Raw genomic sequence first — 19,139 nt, forward strand, 5'->3', positions numbered from 1 at the left:
GTACTGCCTCTTGTGCACAGCATGCTTGGTGTAAATACTGTACAAATGGATGAGAATGATGATTTGGGAGATATTTTATTTTACATGTAGCCCTTTCTGAAGGTGAGTATTTTCTGGTTATCCTTGTCACTTTTACCTACTGAAGATGATACTCATAAGAACTCAGTGCATATTTTTAATGGCAGATATGTAAATTAAGAGAAATATTATGTGTAAGTATTTTAATTTTTGGAAGCAAGCTGTCTATCGAGAGTTTTTTTTTCTTCTAAATACTCTCTTGAATAACAAGAATGGAGAGAATTCACAGGCTGAAGGTTGTACAACTGCTTTTTTTGTTAGCTTGTCTTTTTCAAAATACTCCCTTTTTTATACTCTGTGTTAGTCACTAGTCTGATTATTCACATCATTCTCAAAGTGAATTCTCAATTGAAAAACTATGCTGGTTTGCAGAGCTATACAGAAAAAGGCTCTCTGGAAAAAGATTCCAGTTCAGGCTTTAGAAATGTCACCCTTCCAGTTCAGTTTCTAGATTTGTTGCAGAAATGGGTTACAGAGCCATCTTTGGAAAAGACTAGAAATGACTCCAGTTCCAGCAACTGCATGTATAAATTCTACTAGGTCTAGCTCTAGTGATGTACTTCAGGCAGGGGCTCTAAATCCAGCTCTCTAAAGGAATTTTTAGGTAAAACCCTCTGGATGACCTCTAGCAAAGACCTTTATAAAAACAGCTCCAGAATGGGCTATTGAAAATGCTCCAGAACTTATGTAGGTGGAGCTCCAAGAAATTGGCTGGACAATCAAAGCTGAATCCAGCTCTGGAAAAAAACCTCAAGAACTGGTTCTAGTCCAGCTCTGAGAAAGGGTTCTAAAGGGCTTCATAGTTGGCAAGATTCATTTCCAGATAAGTGCTCTAAAAGTGGCAATTGAAGACCTATAGATGTGGCTCTAGGAAAAGGTTCTAGCAAAGGCTCTTGGTTCCACTTCAACAGAGGGCTCTGTAGAAGCCTAGCTCTAGCCTGAGAACAGACCTGATGAACGACTGCTCCATAAGCACACTAGAAAAAAACTGGACATACATCCAATTCCAGAAATGTACCTGGATATGTGTTTGGAAGTTTAATTCAGAATCATGAGTGTCGGTTCTTATTTTCAGCACAGTGAGTTTTTTGGGAATCTACCTGGCTACCTGGAACTATTTCCTGATCTTTCACAATAAGACTGCAATTTTGAATTCATATAATATTTAGAAGCACAGATCAAAATGCTTTCTTGCAGTGCTGAAAAGCTGCGAATACACACATTCCTCAGATAGCTTTGCATTTTCTTTATCTTGGGCTGGCCTGCATTTTGCCAGTTGACATTATGGATTTAAAGCTGCGTGTGGTTCTGAATGATTGTTTTACCTACTGGAAATCACAGGTTGTCATGACATGATCATGCTCGATTTTGATTGCCAGATCTTTTGAGCTAGCAGCAGAGAGGGGGTTCAGCCTACAAGCAATATACTAGAGTACACTTCTTTTTCTTTAAAAAAAAAATCCCTCCGGTTAGTATCTAAGGACAGGGCAGTGCAGCTGTAGGTCAACTTGACACTTGATGGGATAGTACAAATTACATCTAAATAGCTCCTCCGCAATTCTACTTTGGTAAAGAGTGATGGACTTCTTCAGGAGCCTGCTTTTACATGTAGCTTTGTTAGTCACTGTGTCTGTATCAGGCATAAGTGGGATCTGTATTCTCTGAACTCGTGAAATACCAGGCAGAAACTGAGAGTTGAGGGCAGACCTCTGAATATCCCTGGATAAAAGACCTGAGTGTATCGTGACTACCAAAGCAAGAGACAGAAGGCTGAGACTAGAAAGTTAAGTTAGAAATTATAAAGTTAAGAGTTGCCTCATAAAAGTAAGAGACAGGAATTGATAGATACACATCAACACTGAAAGTACCTTTAAGGTGTGTTGAAAATTTAAATAAAGATGCTTGTAATTCATCATGCATTAAACTATTTTACTATGAACTGAAGAAATAATAAATGATAAAACTTCATAGCTTATTTAAGAGGCATTGCTTTTAATGATGCATGGTAATCCATTCCTCAAGATAGTCCTTATCATTAGGGGATGGCTTCTGCTGACAGCTTCTTCTGCTTCAAGCATTAGTACGTCTTGGGGTAGCCATGGGAACAAGTAAGACCTTTCAAACACACCTTTCAAATCTCTGTACGTTGAATTTATTGCTTTACTAAAGGACATAAAATCATGAGCTTTGACATGTCCTTGTATATATCTTCCTACATGCAAGTCTTGTAGGTTTCTAAGAGAATGTTAATTTTTTCCATTTCTTTCCCAGAGTATTATTTGTAATGCATATAGTGATTCTGAAAGCTAAGGGTACATACTTATTCATGTCAACCTCGCCAGCAACATCTGTCAATTAATGTAATGTAAAATATATTGGTACAAAGGAGCTTATACACCTAAGAATTGTCTGCAGTATACACAGAAAAAAATCACAGAAAAAGACATTTGAATAATGATGTACAAAATAGAAAATGGCAGTGAACTGTCAACCATAGTCTTTCAGCAAAAGGGATACAAACTGGTTTTGACAGTATTCCTTTTGACAGCAGAGGGAAAGCTCAGTAGAAGAAAGACATCTGGATAAAAATTTAACTCCCTCACGCAACGTATATTAAAAAAGAGGAAAGGGAACTCAACTCCAGATCTCAGCAGGTTACGAGCTGAAGTGTGTTGCTTTTGATTGCTCTGTGGCTGGTAAAAATAAAACTGAAATACACAAATATTAAAAACAACAACAACAACAACAAAGAAAAAGGAAATATTCTTGACAGATCAGTTGAATATGCTGACAATAGATGATGACAAATTCTTTCAGATGTATGCAGTAGTAACTAACCAACTGGTCTAAGCAGAGACCACTAAAATCTATGGGACTAATTCAGTACTCTTTAATAAAAGAGCATGAACAGAAATCCTATTAGTACACATCATATTATCTTATTAGTATGGGTCCTGTGAAATGGGCTCCTGGCAGTTAAAACATATCAATTTTAAAAACTTGGTTGGCAGTGCTCATCATGACGGTAGGTTGAACATGCTTTGGGGAATAGAACCTGCCCTCGGTGCTGCAAGTTCTTCCTCTAAGAAATCCAGTGTTGTGAGCCAAGCAGGTCTCTACTCAGGGCAGAATGGGCACATCTTGAAATGTTAATGTAAAACTCAGTTTTGTTTCTCCACTGCTACTTGTTTCACATTGTTCCCCACTTTGCTGCTCCTGCAGATGATTCCACTGCCTCTTTGGCACAATACGCTATACAGTATACATTTTCTCAACTGTTGACTAACTATATAGACATAACTATGGATAGATAATAACAGTTTGCATTTTCATGTCAAGGACCTGATTCTCTTTGCTCAAGGAAAATTTCTGCAATGCTTATGTTTCTGCAGAAATAATTCAGTGGTATTCAGCCTATGATCTCTTACTATTTTTAACAGAAGGGGTAATATGTACAAATATCCAGTAATTAAAGATGTGATGTCACTTAACCTTTTAAAATATCTCTTTACACCTGGGTTACACAGTAGGCCCAGCAGGAGCTGTTGTCTGTGCTCACAGTGCAGTCTGAGTTCTCTGAGGTGATTCTGCTGATTTGTTGGTTGGTATGGTTACAGCTGCGTAAAACCTCTTCTGAGTCTGGTGGCCAACACTGTACTTCTGTGAGTACATTTCTGTGATTGTGTGACTCTGTGAATGAACAAGGGTCTAGGATGTCTGGGTGACAGTTCTGCATATGGCGTTCTCATAACACTTTCCATGTAGCAGACCCTGTGTACAGTAAGTTACGTACGGCAGTAGATGAATTGTCTCTCTCATTCTGGCTGCATACGTTTACAAGGTCAGTAACACAGCCAGCCAAGAAGCAGCATCCTGGTTTATACTGAGAAGTGGAACTTCTTGTTTCCTATCATCACTGCCTCAGTGATGCACATGAGATAGAGCAGCACTCTGTTTCATATCTGCTTGTGTATCAAATGAGAGTAGCCTCTCAGGGTTTTTCAATTTATAACAATTTGGGTGGAGACTGATTACAATCACATTTTAGTGGGGAGGCCCTTATGAGTGTTACCACAGTTGCAACATCTCTTTGAATACAATTTTTGTGAAGTTATTGAAACGAAGCAAAAACAAAACAAAACAAAAAAAACCAGCAACACTCAAATTTACACTTTCACGTACCGGATCCAGGTCATCTTTATCAAAACAAAATGAAATATTTACTTTGAAATTAGCCCTTACTACAGGCATTTGGGAAAGCAAATATTTACATTGTGGAGGTCCACTTAACACAATTAATGTACAACTTCCTAAGCCTGTCATCTTCATAGGCTTCTGGGCTGAGTACTGGGTTGATCACAGTCAGAGAGGCCAGTTCAGGCCATTGGTCTAATGATGCTCAGATTAATGATGCCCACATGACCAGGAGCCTTTCCTTTCTGCCCTGGAACTAGCCTACACTCTATAGCCATGAAATGCTGCACAAGCAGCTGTCTTACTCCTCCTTCCAGGAAACCAGCCAATATCTGCATATTTGTCTATATATCCAAATATTTTGTTGTCTAAATATCTTTATCAGCAGTTTTAAAGAGCCAGCAATTCTCCTTCACTTCACCTCCACCGACTTTTTCAATTAACTTGTTTTTTCTTGGAAAAAATACATTTTTCTCTGCTAACAGGATAATCATTTCATTTCCAGTTCAATTTAATTCCACTCTTATACATAGTATTTGTGTAAGAGGAGTCTCTGGGGACTTTGCCTGACTGATGTGACTTTTCAAATATGATTGAGAATGACTTGGCAACTGCATCAATCAGTTCCTTCAGGACCCTGAGATGCATGCCATCAGTCCCCATAGACTTATACACATTCAGTCTCATAAGGTGATTTTGGACTTGCTCTTCCCTTACAGTGGGAGGGGTTTTGTTCCCCCAGCTCCCACCTAGGCTCAGGGTTCTGAAAGACACAACAAGTCTGGTTGCCTGTGAAGACTGAGGCAAAGAACCCATTCAGTACCTCAACCTTTTCCATGTCTGTTGTAACCAGCTTTCCCTTGTCATTTATCATGGGGTACCAATCTACCTGTAGAATTCCTTCTTGTTATTTATCACATCCCTTGACAAGTTTGGTTCCATCCCTGTATTTTTCCCAGGCCACGTCCATTCTTCCACTGCCCATGCATGCCCTTATCTCTCAGTTTGACTGGTAGGTCCTTGCTGAGCAAGGGCACTGCAAACAGTTGGGTTTTTAGAATTAAGGTAAAATTTTTAAACATTGTGGAAATTAAGCACCTCTACATCTCTCCCTTTTGATAAATTGCCACAGCATTTAACCAAGTCTAATGTCTGGTTTCTGTGCTGTGTTGAAGGGAAGGGTCATAAATATCTCTGTGTATAAAAACTGTGCTTAATCCTCTGCATGCAGCTATTTTAATATAAAGACAAGGTTAAAGGGGGGCTCAGTCATGGGTGAAGTGCTGTTCAAAGTAGCAGTCTTGCCAACTGTTTAATTTTACAATGACTCTCATACAATAACAGCAGCTTTCATTTTACTTTACCCACACAAATCACAAATTCCTCACTCTAATGAAAGATACCAAGAGACGAAACAAGGATAGTGAGCAAAAGCTAGCAAAGGTTATTGCTTCTGATTTCATAGTATGCTATGATGGTTCTATTTTTCAAATGTACTGCTGGTGCAGTCACGTATACATTGCCCCAGTCAGATGTAAAGGACAGCATCTTTAATACTCTAAGATGAGCCTAAACCCAGGATTGCATAAATCAGTAATTTCTTACAGGCATATGACTTCTGCTGCCAAAACAATGAAATCCTTAAAAAAAAAAAAATTAAAATTTTAATTAAAGCAGATATCCCTCATAGAGATCTGCTGAGTGCTGTCTCTCACAAGCGTTTTTGTGAAGAGATGGCCTTCACCTCACCCTTGGATGCGAGGCGAAGGGCAGCAAATGCAAAGCAAGCACTGGCGTTCTTCAGCCACGTTAAGGTACCATCAGATAGAACAGAATTATCTCCGTGCACCAAAACTAATTTTTGTTGCATGACGTTCTTAGCTGTAGTTGTAGTGTCTGTCTCTCAGACTTTGCAGCTGTATTTCACTTCTTCAACATAACAGAAGTATAAAATTCTGAACAATTGCATATAAAGAACTTAACTCTTAAACTTACTGATGTCAAAGCATGAATTTAGTGTTTAGATGATGTTTGGAGATTGAAAATAAAGTAAGAAAAAATAGGAAAGGTGAAGATCATACATCTACAATTCCAGATAAGGATTGTATGTCGTGGAGCTGAAATAATATTTTCAAAAAACGTAAAGCTTTCTATTATTTTTTCTGAATTTTGTTAGCATATAGATACTTGTGTTTAACATGTTCAAATATTTTGCAAGCCTTACACTTTTGAATGCAAGCATTTCATAACATTTTTCTTAACTTGAACGAAGGCATTTTCAGTGCTTTAAAAATTTCCACTTGAACATGTGCTAATTAGGGGATATTTTCAATTGGAAGGTCACAGTAAATAAAGGAATTGTAAATCCATAGTAATAGAAATAGTTATAGCCATTTTCTGGATTTATTTAGCCTTATCATAGGATAAATAATTTAGTTGGAAAAAGCTTAATTTTGAATCTTGAGTTAGTACCTTGTTACAACATAGTTCAAAAGATGCTTATTTACCCCTCATCAAACAGGTTGATACTCAGATAAGTCAGAAGATGCTTGATCCTTCTAGCAAAGTGGGTTATGCATATATGCATGCATTTGGAGGCTGTGTATTAGCGTATCACACTGAATGTTTTAACGGTGTCAGTGTATGAAGTGTGATGCAAGAGCTTAGTTGTCCTACTTCATTCTTATGGGGCTTGTAGATTCATGGGGTGGTTCAGGTTGGAAGGCTCCTCAGAAGGTCATCTTTTGCATCCCTCTTCTCAAAGAGTGTGACTTAATTAATGTAAGGGTCATTCCACGACAATGGACCAAATCACAAAGTTAAACTAGGCAAAGTCAAATGCCGTATATTTCTTGAGATGGGAGCAATCAGGCAGAGGATCAGGCAGAAAGAGATGCAGTTCTCATCTGTGAAAACAGAATTTCCAGGATCTGTTACAGAGAATAACAGGGCAAAACATGCAGATTTCAAACACTACAGGTGTCTCTGCCTGGTGTAATAGAGAGCTTGTTAGTGACATTCTGTGAACAAGACGTGGCAGTATGTATGTTTGGACATGGACAGTGAGTCATAGCTGGAAGAGGAAGGAGGTTTTTTAAGACTAAACATCAGAATTTCCTTTTTGCTGAAAGTGTTACTCAACTCAGCTCTCTGAAATTACTTTATTCATGCAATCCAGTTTATCTTCTTAGCCAGTAGACACAGTTGATCCTTAAAACTATTTATAAGAGCGTATAAACAAATGGTGGCATATAAACCATCTTGGAAGAGTTGAGAATCTTGTTTAATTTTCACTTAGATCATAAGAGCTCTGAAAGTTCTGATGTAGTACAATGGGGATTTGCTGTGACTTCTTTGCACCACTGTCTTGTTTTCAAAATACTCTCCAATCTTCTGTGTGGTTGATGCAGTTCATTTTCTATGTCAGTATGTTATTCTGCAATGTCAAGACCTAGATCAAAATGCCTGGCAAGCTGACAATTAGTATTTTTTCTGCTTTATCTGAATTTGATAGGGAATTTTCCAAGGAAAGAGAAAAAGCCAAGGCCCGAGGGGACTTTCAGAAGCTACGTGAAAAACAACAGCTTGAAGAAGATCTGAAGGGATATTTAGACTGGATTACACAGGCAGAAGACATTGATCCTGAGAATGATGAAGAGGCTGATGAAGAAGGGAAACGGAACAGTATGTGTTCTTTACTCAGTGCTGATTCTGTGTGGAATGGTTTGACTGCTTTCAGTGAGTTACGCTGGGGAGAATGCAGCCTAGCTGGTGTTGCTCTCTGATTTTAAGTTTGCACAAGTGTTTATTAGCAGAACAGTCATGTCCATTAATATATTGGTACTTGAAGTTATGGAAAAAAATTTAGAATTTTACAATAAATTTAGAATTTTTCTCTGGCCTGTCCACGTACAACTCTTAGTTTGCACTCAGTCTACTCAGGTTGAAAAACTTTGCTTTATTTGTGATATCTAAAAAGTTAATGCATATAAGCTGCATACCACTAAGTGTCATCATAAATCCCTGATCAAGAAGAATATGTGTTTATGTGTAGTTGCATGTAATAGAAGCAATGACTTAATAAGCTTGAAGTATACAGTCAAAACTCCAGTAGATAAATAACCCCCTGTTAATAGGATGTTTTTGAGTTTTGAAGTAAGTAAACAACTCTCTTGATCATTCTGATATTCAAGAATACTGTTATATCAAATCTTTTCTACTAGAAGTTTGCATATACAATTAGAAATTGGGAAATTTTGGGGCACTTTTATCAAATGGTAAGAAGTATAATTATAATCACTTACTTACAGTGCATTGGTGTATATAGTAGTGAGTAATGGAAATAGTAGTCTATTACCACAATAACTTTCTAGTGATTCTGAGCAGTCCCAACATAAAGAAGTAAGTTAGTGATCTTTTTGTGATCTTGCAAAAACTAGAAGTTATCACCTTGTTTCTGTATGTGAGAAATTTTAATTAATAGCAGTATTTTAATGCTATAATTTTATATAAGGTATTTTAGTTTCTTAGCTGTGTTTGCATAGTAATAAATGGAAAGGGAACTTCTAGTGCTGTACATAAATGAGAGCATAGAGGTTGCTGGTATAATACTGAATGTAAGATTAAAGCCCAAATTTCAATATAGATATTGATTTTAAATAGCACCTTATTATTCAGTTTATACTACAGCAAGTATATGTAAAGCAGTGTGTCACAAGTAGTCTGTCAAAGGCAACTGAGAACAACATTTTTTGTGTTGAAATGATTCATTTTTACTGTAATTCTTTTTTTGCACTAGCACTGCTACTTTGTGAACTGTTCTTGAAAACAATAGTCCTTTTCAGAAGCTTAAATACTGACTGTTGAAGATAGGAGCAACGTTTTTATAATGCACTGATTTATAAGTGAACATTACAGATAGAAATGTGAAATAGATAGAACTTTACAGGTAGAAATGAGTTGTATCTAGAGCAGGACGTAAAAGCCAAGGAGTTCACAGAGTTGACTATATTAGTTATTGTTAATAATTTTGTTTGGAAGGTATGCATAATATGCATAACAATCCTTAAACTGAGACTTGAATAAGCAGATATTTTACGAAGTAAATACAACTCCACCACGCAGGGTTGTGGATGATGTCAGAATTGCACAGTGTTGGACAACTGTGCTGTGATGTGTAGTTGCCATCGACTTGGTTTGCAGGTCTGCAGGCAAAATCCCTGGGAACTTTTTGCATCCTTCCAATTCCAATTGTCTGCTTGTTAATATGCTGCAGAAGAACCCTTTTCTCCAGCATTTCTTAAACACTTTATAGATCATGTTGGTCTTTCATAAATCAGAAATACTTGTTTGCTTAGTTGTTGGTTTTGAGAGAGCTTTTTAATCTAAATTGTTAACGTAGGCATTCTGGGGTAATTTAAGAGCTGAAAGAGATTTCCAGCATAACAATAGGATAGGAGATGTAATTAATTAATTAAATCCCAAGAACTGAATTTCAGATGGTGGCTTCTATTTAAAATATGAAACATCAAAGCCAAGTTACTAACATGTGAAATACCAAAGAGCACTAGAAGCCTTATTATCAGCGTTGTAAAACTACTGAACACTTCATGTGTTGTATCTTCAAAGCCCTAATACTTTGCCTGTCAGCTGGTCCTAATACCCCTACAAAGCAAAGGTTAGCAGTATTGCTTTGACTTCCGAGAAAAGTAGTTGAAATTATTTAGATCTTTGTGAATGAATTTACTGTGGGGTCATCAGTACAGCATTGCTCTTCAATGAATAATGTTTCCTTTGCAGGTGGTCAGCTTTTGTATACTTACAGGATATCTCTTTAGTCCCATCAGCTTGATGTCTACTATTCTAGCAGTAGAGCATAAAGAGAGCTGGCAGACCTGGTGTGATTCCTGCTTCTGCAACTCTGCTGGCATTGTAGATGTTGTTCTAAGAAGTAAAGAGAAGTAAGAGATCAGGGTGGTAAAGGCTTCAGTATACTGGGCCTTTAATTGTGGCTGAGATGTTGTGATCTGCTTCTGGCAAGATACTGATCTTAACATCAATTTTCCTCCACAAAGCAGACACAGCACACACACACAATTATCTGGAGTGGTCTCTAAGTTGTGCATTCCAGTCACATCACAAAAATCATTTCTGGTTTGGCTGAGTCATAAAAGGTTCAAAAAATGCTTTGCGCAAGCTCAATGTTTGGTTTTACAGTGAACTATTGATCTGCAAGCATTCCTTTGGCACTGAGCAGGCTTGTGTACGTGTGTGTTGAGTGGAAATTTCCAGCAAATAGTCTCCTAGCACTCCTCTGGGTTTATGTGTGTGTGCTTGAATATGGGGCTGGGGATTTCATTTTTAGTACCAACTGCTGCAAGATGTAAAGGAGGAAGGTTTGCTCAAGCACTCCATCTTATATTGTCTTGCGTTCAGAAGTGATCTGCTGCACATCATGTTGCATGGCAAGGTGTGATGAGAGCGAGCATGAGCTACCTATCCAGTTACTCCAGAGAAAGCTTTTGGGTTTAGAGTATAACTGTAAGAATACGCTACTTGTTTGTGAGTGAGGTGAAATTTAGCTAGTAGAATTGCTTTGTGTCTCTAGGAAAAGACTAGCTGTTATATTTATATGAGCTAATAGCTGTTTACTCTGAGGTCAACAAAAAGAATCTCCCTTTGACTGCAAAGGAATTCGAATTTAGCTCAAATTCCAATAATCCTGAGAGGTGGGGGCTGTAGCTCTGAATAGCTGTTCCGTCGGCAATTTCAGTTTGTTTTGTCTAATCTTGCTTGTGCTGTATATATGGACACGTTTTTATTTTTTTGCGTTGCAACTGCTGCCATCTACTGTGTAAATGCTGGGATTACATGTACTTAACGCGAAGGGGTTACACTGGCTGACTTAATGGAAGAAAAGAAGAAAAGCAGACTTAGTTGCTTTGGCCGGTCTTCCAATAAACATGGTAAAACATGTTTGAGTTTGCAGTTGAGCTTTCTCTGCATTTGATGTGATGACTTTTGAAAGCACATATTATATGCATTTTCTGCAACACAGACATATACATCTACAGCATGGAGACACTGGTGCATGCAGTTCTGCTCTTCTAAGTGCATGTTTCTGATAGACTGATGCTGCAGTGCTCTGCCTTCTTAGAACATAGTTTTTAATCTGTTTAGATTTTAACTGAAGTGACTTTGAATGTTTTTATTTAAGTGCAGGCTTTCTTTTTTAAAGATACCATATACAGAATATGCTTTGAATTCAGGTGTGAAAAAATCCATGAGAATATGTCACAAGCTTTATAATTTTCTGCAAGTTTAAAATAGCATGGCTATAATATAATAATAATAGTATGTGCTATTGTAATTCTACTTTTAATGTAGAATCTAACAACAGTTATTGATAGTTTTCTGTAATTTGTGTTTTCTTCATTTCCTCTCTTACCCCCAATGGAGACAGACGAGGGTTCTAGTGTGATACATACTTTCAGATCTGTTCCCTTTAAATACTGGTGAATGTATTGATTTGACATAATCTCAGTGACAGCAGTTAGGAGATCTGGTTTTAGTCCCATGTAAAACAGATTTTCTCGAGCAAATGATATCCTTGCTGTCATGAAACGATCACTATTGTGACTCAGACTGAGGCTTACAAATCTGGTCCTTAACAGAATGCATAAGATTAAGTCAGGAATTGCTAGAATGTTATGGACTCGTTTTCAATAGATATTGAATCAGCTTAAAATTATTTATGTACTCATGTATGGTAGGATGGATTATTTCACTCTCCTTCCACTGTCTTGTAACCAAACCATTTCAACCTATCTGGAGTTTTTAAGGGCTGACAAAAAAAAAGAGAGAGCCCACAAAAATGAATGCTGGCAGTACCAAAGTACATCTGCACTGTGTAAGCAGATGCTTCATTATGGTGTCACGTAACTTCCTGGTAGCCTCTCCATAAACTGAACTTATCCTGAGGTGCTTCACAGTCAGAGCAGCGAGAACTCCTTCTTTCTGATGTGCTTTCTGGACATAAAGTAGATTTAGGGAAATTTGTGATGAATTTTTGATAAATTCATTTCTGGGGTTTTTTGTTCTGATTTCCTTTCTGACCACCTCAAAGATTTGGCATAAAGATTTCAGAAAATCAATGTACAGACTTGACAAAGAATTAAAACAATATTGAAGTTTATGGAACCATGGGATTATTAGCCAATCAGTCATTAGCAGGCACAAGGAGAGCATCCTGCAAGGTTTGCTTTAGAATGTTGCCAGTATAGCACCATGTTTAGTAATCATAAGATTCTCTCCAGTAGCTCTTTTCTTATCCTCATAAATAAAATGTAATAGCTGATACTTTTGACCTAATTTCTTTATCCTCAGGAAGGTATCAAGCTGCAAGCTGTATGGGTTAGCTATACTGCCTAATGCAAGCATTCTTTCCTTTAAAATAAAGGGGGGAAAAAAAGACGCATACATAAAATGTGCTATCTTCTTGGGAGTGCTGGAGTACCAATTTGAAGAGCTCAAAGCTGGCCCTCAGTGTGCTGTGCCCAGCACGCACCACTCTCTCAAAGCTGTGCTCCTGGCACTGAGTTTTTTCAAGACTTGAAGACTTGCCAAGCTGCTTGCATTAGAGTGAATGCGGTCATTCAGTGCTCTTGCTTTTTCCACCCAGCTAAAGGTTTAAAGACTTGCCAGCATTCTTGGAGCTAGACTTCCACATGTTGCATTTCTCAGTACTTCTGTCAAGTTTTTCTGTTGGCATACAAATTACAAGATAATGGTAGCTGTGTTCCTCATTTCAACTGAACTGTCATAGGTTGTCTTCTCTTCCCTTCTGGTAACACAGCACCTGCAAGTCACTAATGAAGCTAGAGTAGAACCCTGTTTGAAATGAAGGGTGACATCCTGGCTGTATTTAAGAGCTACAGAACTGACAATAAGAACAAAGATTCTTGTCTTTGAAATTTGTTTTTCTTAATGCAGCCGTGTTCAAAAAGGGCTGATATCATTGGGTAGACATGGATTAAAACTATATTACTTTATACATTTTTAAAAAATTATTTGTCATGTATTCAAAATGAATAGCATTTGTGTGATACTGAATGACTGTATTCTGGGTAGTACTCCTAGATGAGGGAAGGGTTGGTGTATTGGACATGAGCATGAAAGGCAGTTGCACATGTTGCCCATGTAAAACTTACTGCGAAGGTGAGCCTAGCTCTGTTTTTATAGAGCAATCCTTAATAACAATGTTTGAAACGAGCCTTCTGCACTCTTACGTGTGCAGTTGCCCTTCACAAGTGCTAAAATGTTCACTTGGTGGCTATCAGGATGTTTCCTAACAGCATGATATCACATGGCAAAAGAGCTGTTTCTTTACTAGACAGAGAAAATCTTTACATTTATTACGAAAGGTATTGGCATTGAAAAGTAATAACTCTTCATTCTGAACATCTGAGACAGTGCTTGAAATAGTTTTCTCTTTTTTTTTTTCTTAAAACATTGACAATATTAAATATTCAATTGGGATACCAATGAAGATTACCTGCTTTAGTTTTGAATGAAATTCCTTTCAACTCCATGACTGAAAGCTGTGAAGTTGATACAGGACTAGCAGTATTCATTTTTTTTCTAACTTTCAGTAACATAATACTAGAATTGAGGCACTTGCAGGTGCTGACAAGGGATTTTTTGTATATATCATAAATTAATATTTGGAAAGAATAACCAAAACAGAAGAACCTTGTGAAAAAAAAGTTTTACTGTGCTTACTGCTTGGAGTGCCTTGTTTTATTCAAACACCTGCATGGATATTTTGTATTTTCCTTTGCTATGCCAAGTCTGTGTTTAGCATTTCATACCGGGGTGACTTACATCCGTGGGGGCAGGTTCTCAGCTTTTGCTGCATAGATCGGTCCGTTTCTCAGGTATGGAACTGATGAGCATGTAAACCTTCCTACCTGTGACCACTAGCATGTATCTCTAGGTCAGTACTGAGGCAATATGGAGGCTATCGAGAAACAGTAACAGCTCCCATTTTGTACCTGATTTGTAGACAAAACAGAAAATTCAGTGCTTGATTCTCACTTATATTAATGTGTTTAATAAAGCCCACTTCAAGCCTCCTTTCAGCTACCAAAATAGTGGGAGATCTAGTACAGAAAGAGGCACTGTAGCACTTCTGCCTTCATTACTGTCTACAGACACATTCTTTGGAATATATATATCCCAAAAGCAACAAGCTATCAGGAGGCACAACCCAGAATACCTTTAAGATATTATTTTATGCTTTTCTTTTCTTGCTGTTCTACGGTACTTTCCACCTTCTCTCTCTCGCTATGGTATTTCTACTATATAAGCCAGAAACATTAATTTGACATTTGTCTTTTTCCTGAGATTTTCCTTCAGTTCTTCCTTTGCGTAGAAGTACTATTCCCCCCTAGGAAGTACCGAGAACTTTGGTTGTTCATCCTTCCCTGACACTTACTCTACATTGGTAGAAGTAAATGATGATGAACAATAGACAAGTGAGCTTTGTCTAATAAATCATTTGCTGCAATTGCTAACTCTGATCCCTGCTTGAGTGGGGATTGGACCAGATGACCTCCAGAGGTCTCTTCCAACCTCAGTTGCTCTGTGATCCACCACGTGCAGTAATTAACTGATGTGGTACAAATGTAACAGCCCCCTTTTTGCTAGAGTCCCTTGTAGTACCTATTCTGACATTCCCAGTGCTCCTTCCTGACTTCTCATATGATATTTGCAGGCACAACTAATTTTTGATGTCTTGCCTTGATAATTTCATAATGGAATTAAAATCATGGCGTGGCCCATATGATCAAAGTGCAAGTCCCTATTTTCAGAGGAACTGTAGCATTTCTTGGAATTAGCAGTGTGTTAGCAAGTGTTCAGCTGATAATCATTTCCAAAGTGGTAACAGGACACTTAAAAGGTCACAGAATCTAGCACTGGTTTATTTATTAGTTACTGTTCTCTTTGTTCCAAATTTTCTCTACACTGCGTTCTGTAGTGCGTTTATGCAGTTATGGTGAATCACTGAAGCGAAGCAAAAAGTTATAATACACGCTGGTATTCTGTGTGCTTTCTTCTGCTGTATGTGAAGGACTGATGAAGTGTCTGTTTAATTTCATCTGCTATTCCTCAGCCCTTCTGAGCTCTCATTAGATCTGCAAAATATGGAGGTATTCTTGTTATAGAGCAGGAGGTCAGATGCTGTGTAATGCCCTGCTTGGCTATCAGTCTGAAACAATTGCTGTCTCTTAACAGCAAGCATGCCCACCAGCGAAACCGAGTCAGTGAACACAGAGAATGTGAGTGGAGAAGGAGAGAACCCAGCATGCTGTGGGAGCTTATGGTGAGTACAACACTGATGGTTTTGAAACATTCTTGTGTTGTGGTTCAGCCCCGTGGGCAGCTCAGCGCTGTGCAGCCATTGGCTCGCTCCCCCACAGTGGGATGGAGCAGAGAGAGCTAAAAAGGTAGAAGTGCTAGAACTTGTGGTTTGAGGGAAGGAAAGAAAGAAAGAAACAAAAATATGATACACAGTGCAATTGCTCACCACTTGCTGACCAATGCCCTGCCAGTCCCTGAGCAGTGACAGCTCCCCCAGCCAACCCTCCAGCTTTTATTGTTCAGCATGACTATGTATGGTGTGGGATATCCTTGTGTCCAGTTTGGGTCAGCTGTCCTGGTTCTTTACCCTTCCAGCCCCCCAGTCAACATGAGAAGCTCTAAGTCCTAAAATGAGTGTAAGCACTGCTCTACTACAACTGAGATATCAGTGTATTATCAACATTAATCTCATCCGAAATCTAAAACACAGCACCATACTAGCTTCTAGGTAGAAAATTATCCTAACCAAAACCAGGACACCCCCTCACCTAAAGTTCCAATGGCATCATGTTTTCCTGTAAGCTTTTATTGAATGTAATTATGATTCAAAATGAAACAAAACAGGCAGTAAGGAAATTTTGTACACAATGGTATTTGCTGTTTGTTTGCAAAGATTTTCCTGCTTTCCCAGCATATTTTACGCTGTCAGATAATTTACTTAGTTTTAAAGGATTGCCTTTATTTCACTTAGAATATCTGTGGAGCTTTTTAGAATGGTATTACAGAAATTAAATAACAGATAGTAACATTTTAGTGTTCACAAAGCATTTTGGGGAGTTTATTTTTATGTGTATCTAATTCCAATTTGTTGATTTGAAAAATTCCATCATTCCAAAGAGATTGAACTTGTGCTAGCTAATTTTTCTGTACTCTTAAAATTTTATTTTTCTTTTCCTTTAGTCAAACCATCTCAAAATCCAAGTTCAGGTCAGTATTTTTCCTCTCTTTTTCAATAGCTTTTTTTTTTCCTTGGTAGATTTTAAACATCATTGTGGTCTAGTATGTTTATTCTTTATTGATTGTACTTTAAATTTTACTATATTAAATGCCAAATCTTGGTCTAATTTTCAGTCTTCTGGCCTGATTCTTACTCCAGCCTCAGGAATGTTGTTCTGCAATGGAATTACACTGTGTCTCAGGGCAAAATAACTCAGGACATAATTTGTCAAGAGCATTTGTTTGACTGTGAACTTTTTTGCTTTTGGATAAAAGTAGAAAATACTTTTTATCATGTGCCTTACTTGCTGTGCCACAAGTGATAACTGAAGTTAGTCTTTGGAAATATATTTCTGATGAGTCAGATGGGTACTTGGTTAAGAGTATTACATCCTAGAAAGATATAGCAGTTATCTGGCAGTTTATATCAACCACAAATTATTCTAGCATATATATATATATATATATATATATATGTATATATATATGTATATATATAGGTAAATATGATCGATTTGTAATCTTCCAGATCATTTTGAGATGTTTTGATACTAGAGCTGCTGCTTTTCTATTCTAGTAGTGAAGGCAAGGGTTCCTGCACAGATGTTATTGCCCACAATTACAGAAAGAATTTATCTTGAGCGTCAGTCTTTACATCTCTGTGAGCTGACTAATGAAAACAGGACGTACTCCAAATTCAAAGATACAAGAATTACACATGTGGTTTGAGCAAGAGAGTACAGTTTAAAAAGTGTCATGTTATTCTGAAACACCACAGATAAAAAATAATCTGAAAATGAATGTTGCTAGTTTTATATAGATCTACTAGCAATATAGAAAATACAAATGTATTGCAGATAACCAAGCTTAACTTCATAGGCTGTGGTGACTGACTTGATGGGATGCTGAGTTCAGTCGTGGTGTACATCTGGATTTCCCATTCCAAGTTGGTTTCAGATTTGTGACTGGGACCTAAAGGACAACCTAAACATGAGTGCTTGAGCAAATGAAAGTGATATTGGGAACATATTTGTGAGAATAATGGTTTACTCATGAATAGTTATGAAGAAAAAGTGATAAATTATTTAATGAGAACATAGACGCTGAATAATTTGGTTTGTTGTAACAAACCGTACCAATTAAAAGTGTCCTTTGTGGTTTGAATACTTATTTAACTGCTATATTTTGTGAAAAATGCTTCGTAAGTTCATAAAACAGTGTTATGTCATTGCAAATTTATGAAAAAGAATTTTTTCTTCAAAATAAAAGGCTATGTTCCATTCTTCTCCCAGAATGATGTTAGTATTTTGTAATTGGGAGGAATGGTTACTGAAAAATAGAAAACTATTGTGAGAAATTCACTTAATGTATCTTCTGATTTTGTGTATTCCCAAATTCTTTTGTCACAGCAAGCCATCTACTTATTGATTATTTTTACTTATTTCTTTAGTTATTCTAAGCTAATGAAGGTAGAACATTACTGTTATTCTCCTTTTTTGATTTTTTGTTTTTATAATTTCTTTTTTAGTATGCTGATATCATTCAAGCATTTGTACATGTGCATGCCATTGCACACTCTTCAGAAGCATTTTCGTATGTGCACCATTTAGCTAGAGCATTTTGTCACTGATTCCACAGGCCCTGGAGAAGAAAAGTCCCATTGGTTTTAAAGAGTGATGACTCATAGGCAGTGAGGCTGCTCTTGGCTCATATGAGTAGAAAGATCCAAACAATATTATCTTTATCACAAAAATAGAGTGTTCTGTAAGTCTAAGAAAAGCTGTTTTGCCTACCTGGTAAGTGAGCCTTCCCATTGCTGGCTGTAGGCGAAGGACTGTCAAGATAAGGGTGTTCTTGAATGCAGCGTCACTTCAGGTCAGGACAGGGCATTTTTCCTTTAAAGAGTTAGAATACTGCAAAGGTCTGAAACATCTCTGTACCAATCAAAACATGTATTTATTTCCAACGCTACAAGTTTAAGGTGTGCAAGTTAATGTCTGAATGCATTGACAACTCAGATGTTTTTATGGTGGTATTACTGTACATAGGTTCTGTTTACTGAGAGATTTAAAGTATTTCTAACTTCACGTATAGTCAATACATTATCTGCTAATTCAGGTGCTGGAAGTGATAACCAGTACACCTAGTTATTTGTAACAATTTTCAAAAGCTGTTTAGTGTCATTTTTATTTCTGTCTGCATAGTTTAACTTAAAGCCTGCATTTTGAGACAAAGTGTAATCTCAATTCTATTTCTTCTGCTTTGTTGTTTTTCTTTGCTACTATTAATTTTATGGGGCCTGGGAAGACAGGTTACTTGATTGCCTTGTTACTCAATGAAGTACTGAATCCAGTTCAATATAATTGTCACTCCCAAAGTTGTGGTTTACTTTTAAAAATACTCAACGAAATCTAAAAGAGGAATAAGAAATTAGCACTCCTTGATCTTCAACTGATAATAATTTACACAAGTAACTGAATTACCTTACGTGTTTTCATATCAATGCACCT

At 37.3% G+C, this 19,139-nt stretch overlaps 1 protein-coding gene across 22 annotated transcripts in view; it reads left to right on the forward strand.

The window, feature by feature from the left end:
* CACNA1D (calcium voltage-gated channel subunit alpha1 D) overlaps positions 1-19,139 on the forward strand; it is a 165,734-nt gene that overhangs the window by 81,587 nt on the left and 65,008 nt on the right. For 20 of the 22 annotated variants that reach the window (XM_040646100.2, XM_015292987.4, XM_015292996.4 and 17 more), the window contains 3 exons: positions 7,787-7,956; positions 15,568-15,655; positions 16,594-16,620. In XM_040646100.2, the coding sequence (XP_040502034.1) occupies positions 7,787-7,956; positions 15,568-15,655; positions 16,594-16,620 (285 nt within the window). The other 2 variants (NM_205034.3, XM_040646112.1) reach the window with 2 other exon arrangements.

This window comes from Gallus gallus, chromosome 12 (genome assembly GCF_016699485.2).
Source record: "Gallus gallus isolate bGalGal1 chromosome 12, bGalGal1.mat.broiler.GRCg7b, whole genome shotgun sequence".
In the NCBI taxonomy this organism is placed as follows: Eukaryota; Metazoa; Chordata; class Aves; order Galliformes; family Phasianidae; genus Gallus; species Gallus gallus.